The sequence below is a fragment of the Serinus canaria genome, chromosome 27, assembly GCF_022539315.1.
Source record: "Serinus canaria isolate serCan28SL12 chromosome 27, serCan2020, whole genome shotgun sequence".
Classification (NCBI taxonomy): domain Eukaryota; kingdom Metazoa; phylum Chordata; class Aves; order Passeriformes; family Fringillidae; genus Serinus; species Serinus canaria.
Window position 1 is genome coordinate 1,625,044 of NC_066340.1, and position 11,791 is coordinate 1,636,834.

At 65.4% G+C, this 11,791-nt stretch overlaps 1 protein-coding gene across 1 annotated transcript; it reads right to left on the reverse strand.

Moving 5' to 3' along the window:
* Positions 1-2,871: 2,871 nt before the first annotated feature.
* Positions 2,872-3,948, reverse strand: NEUROD2 (neuronal differentiation 2). Its single transcript, XM_050985824.1, has one exon. It carries the CDS (start codon positions 3,946-3,948, stop codon positions 2,872-2,874), a length of 1,077 nt encoding a protein of 358 aa, XP_050841781.1.
* Positions 3,949-11,791: the final 7,843 nt, after the last annotated feature.

Here is an 11,791-nt window from a genome sequence, read left to right on the forward strand (position 1 = left end):
GCCTGACCTTAAACCGGCCCGGTTTATCCCTAAAAGCATCGGAGCTGCGGGGTGCGGGTACCGGACACCTATCCCGAGAAGAAACCGGTGCCTTCGTCCCCGCAGCCCCTGTGTGGACCCGGCGCTCGGTTTTCCCGGGGAGAACCGGCCCCCACGACCGGGAAACCAGTGCCCGACGCTGCCCGGTGCCTGCGGCCGTGGGGTGGCGGTGAGCCCCGGTGGTGCGGTCGGTAAATAAACCGACGGTCGTTAAGAAACCAGGGAGCCCATTCAGCACCGCCGCAGCGGACAGCTCCGGGCACCGGCCCCGCGCTGCCAGGGCTCCACCGGGCACCGGGCAGGGGTACCGGCATTGGCACCGGGTACCGGGAACGGCAACGGACATCGGGCACCGGCACCGCATCGGGAGTCCCGGGGCTCCCATGTGCACCGGCTCCCTGAACCGGCGCGGGAGCTCCCGGGGCTCCAACAGCGCCAGCGCCAGGAACCGGCACAAGCATCGGCGCTGGCACCGGCACTGGCACCGGGCACCGAGCCGAGGCTCCATCGGGAAGCAGCACCGGCAACCGGCACTAGCCCCGGGCACGGCGCCGGGAGCCGACCGGCTTCTCGGGGCCGCCGCCGAGGAACCGGCCTTGGCTGCCACCGCCGCGCAGCCTTCCCGAGGCCACCGGCGCCGCGGCCCGGTGCCAGGCCCGGGCACCAAGCCCCGAGCTCCCGCTCCCAGGGGACCGCAGCGGTGTCACCGCCGGTGGACCGAGCCGGGCAGCCGCACCGGATCCCGGTGCCTTTATTGGTGAGGGGGGGACACCGCCTCCCCGGTCCCGGGGGGGACACCCGTGGGGCAGAGCCGCGTTATATCAGCGCCGCCGCCCCGCGGGCCGCGCATTCGGGCGGCGGGAGCGGCGCTGGCACCGCCGGGGGCGGGAGGGGGGCCTCGGCCCGGTGCCCCCGGTGCCCCCGGGGCGGAAGGAAAGCGGCGAAGGCGGCGGAGTCAACATTGAATATTTATTAATCGCCGTCGAAGGACGCTCGGTAATTACAGCCTCGCCGCGATCGCACCGGCGGCAGCTCGTCACGGCCGACGAGTCCTGGCGGGGCCGGGACCGGGCGGCGAGCGTCCAGCGGGGCCGGGGGGGGGGCGGCCCCGGGAGGGAGGGGAGGGGGCCGGTGCATGCAGAACGGCCGGGCCCCCGGCCCCGCGCCCCGCGCTCCGCCGCCGCCGAGCAGGGTCCGGGCGGCGGGGACGGGGACCGGGAACCGGGACCGGGGAGCGGGATCGGCGCCCGGCGCGGGGGGGGTCTTGCATATCGTTGGCCATAAATATTTATTAATCGAAATGAAACGGAACGGAAACACGAAAGCACTTCTGGTGTCGGGCAGCGGGTCCCCTTTGCTACAACGGTTTGTGGGTTTTTGTTTCTTTTTCCCTTTTTTTTTTTTTTTTTTTCCCGTTTTATTTTTTTTCCCCAAAACTTTTTTCTTTCCTTTTTTCCCCCCATTTTTTCTTTTTTTTTTTTTTCCTTTTTTTTTTTTTTTTTTTCGTTTTCAAAACATTTCTCAGAAATCCTCCTCCTCTCCTCCTCCCTGGTCTCTAAAAATGCTGGTTTTCTCGAAGGTGGTGCGGGCAGGTTCCGACAAAAAAATTCCCAAAAAACCAAAGAAAACCCAACCAAAAAAAAAGCATTATCGGCTTCCCGGCGTCTCCCGGCTGAAGGAATGCGACAAACCGGGACGGAGACCCCCGGGCCGGGCGCCGCGGGGGGGGGCGCAGCCCCGCCAGCCCCCCCGGAGCCCCGCTTGCATAGCTGCGGGCTGCGCTTCCCGGCTCCGCCAGCTCGGGAAAACCGGGGTGGCTCCGCTGGGGCGGGGGGGATTTTTATTTTTTTTAATTATTATCATTATTTTTTTCCTTTTTTTTTTTTTTTTCTCCTTTTTTTTTTTTTTTTTTTCCTTTTTTTCCGTTTCAAGTTTTTAAAACAGGTAAAAAACGTCCTGACACACGCGCTGCGAGGAGCTCCCGGGGCGGGGAGCGGGGCCGGGGCCCCCCCAAAGCAAAGTGCATCTCGGAGCGTCCGCCGGGCCGGGCCTCTTGCATAGATAGAAATTGGGGTTCGTTCCTCCCTGCGCCTCTTTATTGCTTCGGAAAGTTTCGCTCCGCGCCGAGCGCGGGCTCCTCTCGCTCCCACGGGCCGGGGCAGCGGGTGTCCAATGCCGGGGGGGTCCGGGGGGGTCGGGGGTCAGGGCTGGGGAGGGGAGAAACGGCCCAAAATGGGGGTGGGAGGTGGGAGAAAAAAATGTAAAAAGAAATGTATAAAATTTAATTAAAACGAATTAAAAACGAAACGAAGCGGCTCGACCCAGAGGGTCGTGCTGGGTAGCGGGGGGGCTTCGGTGGGCTGGATGGGGGGGTCGTCCCGTGCGGGGAGTCTCCCCCTGGAAAATAATAATAATAATAATAATAATAATAATAATAATAATAATAATAATAATAATAATAATAATAATAAATAATAATAGTTATTGTAATAATAGCGACGATAAAAGCGATAATAATAAAATAACTAAATAAATTACGTTAAATAATAAAGGAGTGGCAATAAATAATGAAAATTTTAAAAATAACGAAATCGAACAGAATAAAAAAATTAAGGAAAAGGGAAAATCCTCCCAAAAAAGCACTTTGTCCCCACGGGGCGCGGGGACCCGCCGCCGGGGCCGGGTCCCCATATTGCACCAAAGCCCACGGCGGAGCCCCGGGGGCCGGTCCGCGGGGCCGCCGCGGGTGGGGTGGGGGGGTGTGGGGGAGTCTCCCCCCCTCTCCGCCACCTCGGCGATGGGGAGGGGGTGTCGGGGGGGGGGTGGGGGGGGTCAGTTGTGGAAGAAGGCGTTGAGCTCCTCGTACATGGGGCCCCGCTCGTGCGGGAGGTGCATGTCGTAGGGGAAGATGTTCTCGGAGTGGACCCCCCCGCGCATCCCCGCCGACCCGAAGACCAGGTTATGGGCGGCGGGGCGGGAGCCGGGCAGCGCCGAGTAGTGCATAGAGTAGTGGTAGCTTTTCTCGTGGTCGGGGGATGAAGAGTCCTGCTTGAGGGAGAAGTTGCCGTTGATGCAGAGCGGGGGACTGAGCCCCCCGTCGTACTCCGAGCTGTTGTAGTCGGGGGAGGTGTTGCCGTAGAGGCTCTCGTAGGCGGAGGCGCAGTAGCCGTGTGTCCTCAGCCCGTGCGGCCCGGGGCCGGCGGCGGGCGGGCAGGGCGCCGCGGCCAGCCGCGAGCAAGGGTAGGGGTAGGGGTGCACGGCGAAGGAGGCGGCGTTGGGGCCGTGGAACCGACCCCCCTCCTGCCCCTGCTCCGTCAGGAAGTTGCGGGAGTTGAGCTGGAGGCAGCCGGCCACCAGGTTGGTGGTGGGCTGGGACAGCCCCTTGCACAGAGTCTGCACGTAGGAGACCAGGTCGGGCCGCTTGCCCGAGCGCAGGATCTCGGAGAGAGCCCAGATGTAGTTCTTGGCCAAGCGGAGGGTCTCGATTTTGGAGAGTTTTTGGGTTTTGGAGTAGCAGGGAACCACCTTGCGCAGGTTGTCCAGGGCCGCGTTCAGGTCGTGCATCCGGTTCCTCTCCCGGGCGTTCGCCTTTTGCCGCCGCAGCTTGGACCGCTCCAGCCGCGCCTTCGTCATCTTCCTCTTCTTGGGGCCGCGCTTCTTGGGCCGTTCGCCCTCCGCCTCCTCCAGGCCTTCCTCCTCCTCCTCCTCCTCCTCCTCGTCCCCTCCTAGCTCCCCTTCCTCCTTGCTCTCTCCCAGCGAACCCTCGGGCGGCTCCTCGGGGAGGGCGCAACCCTTCCCCGCCCGCTCCTCCTTCTCGCTCCGGGCATCCTCCTCGCACTCCTCGGCCCAACCGGGGAATTTCGGGACTTCGGGGACCAGGCTGGGCTCGCTGAAAAGTCGCGTCAACATGGTGGCTGCAGCGGGGGGCAAAGAGCCAGGCGTTACCGGCGGCCCCGCCGCCCGCCCCCCCCTTCCCCGCCCCGCTCCCACCCGCCGGGACCGGCGAAAACGAATTGGGCGCGGGGCCGCGAGCCGCCGCCCCCCGCCCCCGCTGCCCGACCTCGGGGCCACCGGGGCTCTCTCGGGATGCGGAGATTCCACCCCAACCCGACACCCGCCGGCCCCACCGCCGGGGTCCCCGCAGCCGCCGCCCGCGCCCCTCTCCCGCTCCTCCGCACACCCCCCGCGCCTCCCCCGCTCCCGGCCCGCCCGGTGCCCCCCCCCCGCGATGCCCCGAGGGCCAGGCCCGGTGTCGCCGGTCCCTCTTTGACGCCTCCAACTTTTCCCTGCCGCGGGCGCGGAGCGGCCCCGGTCGCGGCTCCGCCACAGCCTTCCCGGGGCCGGGGGGGTCAAGGCGAGACCGCCGCCCCCCCCCACATCCCCAGGTCCCCCCCGTACCTCCTCCGGCCCGGTCAGCCGCGCCCGGCTTCCCCTCCCCGCCCCGGGGCTCCCCGCGGCCGCCGGAGCGCGGCCCGTAAAATGCGGCGGCACCAACCGGGGGGCGGCGGGGGGCGGCGGGGGCGGCCGGGGCCCCCCCGGGTGGGCGCGGTGGCCGCGGGCGGCGGCGCTGCCGGGGGCGCCCCCGGGGCCGGGCGGCGCGGCGGGGCCGGGGCGGGGGGCACCGCCCGGGGCGAGGGCCGGGGGCGCCGCGGGGGAGCGGGGGGGCGGCTCCGCCAGGTCGGGCACCCCCGGGGCGGCGGCGCGGGGGCTCCGCGCTGATTTCGTTGATGCCGCTCGGCCGCCGCTGCCCGCTCCGTCCCACCGGGACCGCGGCGCCCCGGGCGCGCCCAGGCTTGTGGGGGGGGGCGGACACCGGGGGCCGTGAAACCCCAAGAACCCCCCTTGGGGGGCACTTCGGCGGGGGGGGAAAACCCCATCAGCGGGGCCCGCGGGGAACGGGAGAACCGAGGGCCGGGGGAGAACGAAAGATGGGGGGAAAAAAGGGCGAGACGTGGCGGAGAAACAAAATCAACATGGAAGTTGCCTTTTCTCCATTCAAGTTTCCTCCGCTGCCCTCCCAACCCTCCACTTCTTACATAACTCACCTTCGGGCGGACCGCAGGAATTCTTATTTCATTGTTCCCAGCATCTTCTGGGAGCGGGACGCGGCTCCTTGAGGTGCTCCAGCCTCCTGCAGTCCTCTATCCAAAAGGAGGCGAGAGTGGCATCTCTACCCAGCAAAGGGGGTACCAGCTCTGCTGCCAGTGCCATATGGTTGGCACGTCATGCGCGAGAGCTATCACATGAGAGCTAATGATTGACATGCGCTTGCATTCAGGGAGATTTGTCTCTCTGGGGAAGGAGGACTCGCCATCTGTCACTCTGTACTCTAAAAAAAAAAAAAAAAAAAAAAAGAAAAAAAAACCGAAAAAAAAAAAAAAACCTCTTCCAAATCTCCAGCTCTGCCTACACGCTGCAAAATGGGACCCGGGCGAGATGCAGGCGATGGCGGGGCCGGGAGGAACAATGGAGCCAGCGGGAAAAGCGGCCATCCCGGGCGGGCCGAGCGTGGCAGGGACACAGGCGGGAGCTGGGGTGAGGGGGGCGATGCCACGGGGACCCTCGCTGGGAGCTGGCATCTGCGGCTCGCCGCAAAACGCCGCCGCGGCCGCCCGGCTCCGTCCCCACCCTCAGCCGGCAGCCGAGAGGCGATGGCGAGGGCCTGGCACGGGCTGGGGCACGGCAGAGGTGCTGGCAGTGCCCGGTTTGGCCACGCCGCTGCTGGCAGGGGGCTGCAGGTGTGGCGTGGGCAGGGCCGAGTGTCCCCATGCGGGTGGCACCCCCACGGCCACACAGCCATGCCAAGGTCCCTCCACCCCGTGGCACAGCCCCACACGGCCCTTGGCACCCTCTGGGCACACACAGAGCTGCACACACCCCCTTGCACACTCACACCCTCCCTGGTGCACACGGGGGCTGAGCCCCCACGAGTGCCAATCCCATGGCGCTGGTGGCCAAGGCCCGGCCATGCCACGGTGCTGCCAACGAGGCCTTTGTCTGTCAGGAACCTCCTCAGTGCTCTGCCACCCTCCAGCCTCCAAATCTATCCCCACCACAGTGATTGGGCACCCAGAAATCGCTGCTGCCCTTTTGGTGGGCACCAGCTGGGCCACACAACCGCAGCGTCCCCAGAAGCCACTTCCCATCAGCCGGTGTCCCGGTCCTATCCCATGCCATGTCCTGGATGTCCTCTGTCCCCACAAACCCGCGGGTCAGGGCCTGCCTGGCTTGAGGGGTGGGGACAGGGGCTGGGTGCCACACACCAGCACGTGCAGGGCGAGGGTGGCACGGCCGTGACGTGGACACGGTGACAGTGGTGGCAGTGCCCACACGAAGACAAAGGGCCGGCCCTGCCCGGCCACCGGGGCTTTGCCAGGGCCATCAGCGGTGCCCTTTCCCCTGGTGCTGGTGCCGGGGCTGGATGTGACAGAGGGGCTCCTCCGGTGGTGAGCGTCCACCCGGCAGGAGCCCTCCCACTGTCACTCACGGCTGCGGCCGAGCAGATGGCACCTGGGCTGGGGCCGGCCCGCAGGGAGGCAGGGCCCACTCCAGCCCTGCCAGGGCCGGTGCCACGCTGGGCACCGACTCCCGGGCATCCTCCTGGCACAAGGCGTCCCTTCCCCGCGGCACCGTTCGGCTCCCTCTGCTGCCGCCGTCCTCGTTCTGCCGGTGGTGACCTGCGGGGATGGCGGAGCACCAGGAGCCCGCCTTCACCTGGTGCCCGTGGCACAGCCGAGCCGGCTCTGGGTGTGTCCCCACCGCCCTGCCATCGGTCCCCAGCCCTCGGAGGGTAGGCACAGCCCAGGTGTCAGGGCAGTGAAGCCACCGGTGCCCCGATTCCTGGCATCATAATTATGGCCCGTGGGGGACAAATGGGGGCCCTGATTGTGCCTGGGGATGAGAAGATACCACAGAGTGAGTGGCAGAGCTGGCCGGGGTGGGGATAAGGATGGGGACGGGGATGAAGCACACGCCCCTGGCCCAGGGTGCCCATTACAGCCTAATTAGCAGCCGGTGAGGGCGAGGGTGGGCTCATCAGCATGCGCAGTGCTTGGAGGGAGAAGAAAGTGGAGACATGAAACGGGGAGAGGAGATGAAAGGGGAGCAGGGAGATGAAAACCCAAAGCTCTGCCTCGGTGGGTACAGCGGGCAGTGCCAACGGCCCTGGGCTGGGCTGTGCCTGGACACGGCCCACAGAGAGGGCAGGAGTGCTGGGCACAGAGAGGGCATCCCAGTGCTGTCCCCTCCCTCGTGGCCAGTGGTGGCAGGGCCAGCCCCATCCCGGTCCTTGGGTGGCTTTGGGAAGGGCCTTCATCCACAGAGGTGAGCAGGGATCTGGAGCTCAGCGCCGGGGCTGGGTGAGCAGGATCCATCCCACGGGAATCGGGGCTGTCCTGTGGAGCAGGGGCAGCTGAGGCTGAGCTCAACACAGGGCCGGGCACGGATTGGGGGGCAGGGCTGGGTGCTGCCCTTTTGGCTGTGGAGGCTGGGGGGGATGGCCCAGTGACCCCAGGGCTCTGCTCCCCACCCCACTGGTGGTCCCCCTGTGCAGGGACCGGCTGTCCCAGCACTGCCACCTCCGGTCCCCGGCCTCTCCCTGGTGGCCACGGTGACGGGCAGGCACACTGAGGAGTTTGCCTGAGGCACGAAGCTCTTTCTTCCCCCAAATTCCACCCTCCACATCCCTTCCCTCCCTCCAGCAGGAAGCGCTGGGTGCAGGGGGGGACACTGCCTGCGACAGCGATGGCTCAGGGGACAAGTGCCACCAGGAGGGCCACGGAGAGGGCACGGAAGCAGGTCGGCACTGGCAGAGCCGGGTGCTGGGTGGTGCCGGGAGACGGCTGGGAGCCAGCTGGGCCCGGGTGGCTCCGGAGGCACCGCGTGGGGCCAGGCTCAGCCGCCTGCCACATCCCCTGCGTGCCGATGTCACCGCGGGCCAGGCCACGCTGTCCCCTCCCGGTGTGGCCATCCCGGCTGTCCCCCGTCACCGCTGCTGGCCCTCAGCGAGGCCCGGGCGATGGATCCGGCTTCGGCATCTCCCCGCGAGCGGTAGCGGGGGGGAGGCGGGGGCCGCTGCCAGATGGAGCCGGCTCCGCACTGCAATATTTCTGGGAGGTGAAGGCTGGGGAGAGATGGATGCGCTAACGTGCGGCGGAGCCACCGCCGGGAATGTCACTGAGGGGAGGAGAGCAGGAGCTGAGCCCATCCCTGTCCCCATCCCTGTCCCCGTCCTTGTCCCCGCTGCCTTCGGGCCGGGTCCCTGGAGCAGCTCCACCCTCGTAGGAGCCAAACCTGGGCATCCTCCAGTCCGCGGGTGAGCAGGGCCCCGGCTGCGGGGGGATGGGGAGGGGTGGGTGGTGCCCTGCCTGTCGCCGTGTCCCCAAATGTCCCCGCGGTGGTGACTGTGCAGGGTCATGGGAGGAGGAAGCTGATGGAGGAGGGAAGCTGAGGGAACAGAGGGGGGCTCTGGCTGGGCTGGCATCAGGAGGGTTTGGGGAACTCCTTCATCATCTCCAGAGGAGGATGAGGAGGTGCTGTGCCGGCCCTGGGGCTGTGGCATGGCTGCTTCACCCGCTGCTCCCAGGGCATCCAAATTCCTGCTCATATCCCCCACCTGTGTCCCCAATATGTCCCCTCAGCCTGTCCCATCAGCCTGTCCCCCACAGTCACACACACCCCAGGGACCTGACAAGTGCTTTTTAAGCCACACGTTGTTAATTAGGAAAGTGACGCCTGGGAATTGCCCGGTGGGAAACTGCCGGAGCTGCGGCTCCACCGGGGGCTGGGGACAGATCATCACGGGGAGGGGACAGAGAGGATTTGTCCCCCCTGCCCCACACTCCTTTGTCACCTGGTGTGTTTGCCCCTGCTGGGGTCAGATGTCCTTTGGGGACAGTGTGGCTGGGGACAGGGGACCCCAACCCAGGGCTGGAGGGAGTTGCTGTTGTGCCACCAGCAGAGCCGGCTGCTGCTGAGGTAACAAGGCCACCCTGGTGATGTCACAAAAGCCTGTGACATCACAGCTGGCCGGTGACATCACCAGGCTTCAGGTGTGGCCATGGGAGCCTCTCCATGGCCACTGTGGCCACACTGGCAGTGCCATCTATGTGGGCACAGCTGAGTGGGTGCTGCTGGCAGTGTCCCCAGCCCCCCTGGCAGGTGGCAGCTGCCTGGGCCCGTTTTGGGGGCTGCCAGGGCCCGGTGCTGGGGGGATGTGGCACACGGGGGTGGAGGGGGCTGCCCGTAGCCACGGCCCCCTCCATCACCCCCATCTCACTTGCCTGCCCTCCAAAACCAGGCACAGGCAGCCTGGAATTGCTCTGAGTGTGTCAGGCCTCAGCCAGAGGGGTGGGCACAGGGGAAGGGGCACCTGGGTGACACCAGGGACAAAGGCCAAGGGCTGGACTCGGAGCTGTGGGGCTGGGGGTGCCAAGCCCCACCCTGGGGAGTCTCAGGTCGCATCCCTTGGGCTGGGTCCAGCCCCGTGCTGCTGTCACAGAGCTCAGCTGCTCCCCCAAAGCACAGGGCACCCCAACATGGGGCACCCCGGGGTGCTCCCCCCAATCCCTGGGGACACCGGGCACCCCCATTCCCCCTCCCGACTGCTTTCGGGGACCCCCACTCCGAGGAGCAGCCCCCCCACCTCAACCCCGAGGTGGGGGGGCCCTGTCAGGGAGCGGATTTGGGGAGATGGGGAGGGTCTCCATGGCGACAGAGCGCGATGACGACAGTCGCCATGGCGAGGCTGCGTGGCCCGGCCCGTTGCCATGGCGATGCGCCTGGCACAGCCAGTCGCCATGGAGATGGCCGAGGGATGGAGCGGTCCCCATGGTTCAGGCTTGGGATGGGATGGGGGAAAGGGGGCGTCCCGCGGGCTGAGCCCCCCGACCCTCCACGCCGGGGCCTCGCCGGTGCCGCCGCCCGCCCGGCACCGCCTCGTGCCCGGTGCCGCCGCCGCCGCCCGGGATCGTTTTCACGAGGCTTTTCCACTCCAGTTCACACTCCCATCTGACAGGCCCAACTTCTCATTTTCAGAGTAATCACTCCACTGCACTAATTGCACATGCAAATATGCAAATTCGTATTAATTAATTACTATACTAATTAGTTCTGTGGTATTTGCGAGTAATAAATCATTCGGAGGGAGCGGGAAGCTGGAGACCTGGCCCATTTACACTTCGCATAAAAATTTAATAGGCGCTCCGGCTGATCCGGGACAGCCGTGCCATCGTGCTTAAAGGCACAGAGCTGGCCTGGCACGGCCTGGGAGGCACAAACCCCCCCGGCCCTGGCACAGTGAGGGCGTCAGGGCGTGCAAAGTGGGCAGGGAAAAGTGAAATTGGGGGGAAAGCGCCGGGGAGGAGGGATGGGGGATGGGAGGGGGTGATGGATGGGGTGGTGGTGGTGGTTTCCTTGTGGGGAAACTGAGGCAGGGAGGATAGGGTGGGGGTACCTACTGCTGGGAGGGGGCGGGGGTTCTCGCTTGTTCTCTCGCCCCTTCTGGCATCCAAGGATGGGAGTACCCAGGGGTGTCACCCTGCTTGGCAGCGGGGCTGGCTCTCAGCGGCCACCGCTGCTACACCGGCATGGTGACCATGCCTGAATGGTGGCACTGCCACCAGACAGGCACTGTGACCACAGTGACACTGTGACCACACTGGCACTGCCACCAGACAGGCACAGTGACCACACTGGCACAGTGACCACAGTGACACTGTGACCACACTGGCACTGTGACCACACTGACACTGACACCAGACAGGCACAGTGATCACACTGGCACCTTGACCATATTGGCACAGTGATAACGCTGGCACTGTGACCACACTGACACCGTGACCACACCATCAGACTGGCACAGTGACCACACTGGCACTGTGACCACACTGACACCGTGACCACACTGGCACAGTGAGAACAGCGACACTGTGACTACACTGGGACAGTGACCACAGTGACACTGTGACCACACTGGCACTGCCACCAGACAGGCGCACACTGACCACACTGGCACCTTGACCACACTGGCACTGTGACCACACTGACACTGTCAAAGACAGGCACAGTGACCACACTGGCACCTTGACCATACTGGCACAGTGACCACTCTGTCACCATGATCATGCCAGCACCACAACCACGACCCTGCTGGCACAGTGACCACATGCCAGCACATGCCAGCACGGTGACCACGCTGCCACACTGACCGCACTGGCACCATGACCACTCTGGCACTGCCACCACACCAGCACTGTGACCGTGCTGCCAGGGTGACCACATTGGCACCGGGACCAGGCTGGCACCGCCACCACCGCGCCAGCCTGGCGCAGCCGCTCCCCGCTGCCACCTTGGGGGATTTTGCGAGCCTTTAATTGTCGTAAGCACAGATTAATTAAGCAGCGATAAACACAAACCCATGCATTATTGATGAATAAGGGTGAGTTCAGGTTGGTGCGAGCGGTGTAATTAAATATAAACCTCAAGCTGCCCATTGTTAAGGGACAAATTACATTACTATTGTGACACGTGTCGGGGCGAGGGGCTCACGGCCTTGCACCTCCACCCACAGCCCCCAGAGAGGGGGTGGGGGGCAGCAGTGGGCACCCCACAATGCCAGGGCCGGGCCCTTTTCCGTCCTGGATCCGTGTGCAGCAAGGATGGTGCTCCACAGGGACACGTCACGGATCTGTGGGGACAGCAGCGGAGATGGGGTGTCCCCACTGGGGTGGGGGGACAGTGGGTGGCACAGCCC

Coding starts and splice junctions, on each gene's coding strand:
- NEUROD2 (XM_050985824.1), bottom strand. CDS start 3,948: ATGTTGACGCGACTTTTCAGCGAGCCCAGCCTGGTCCCCGAAGTCCCG.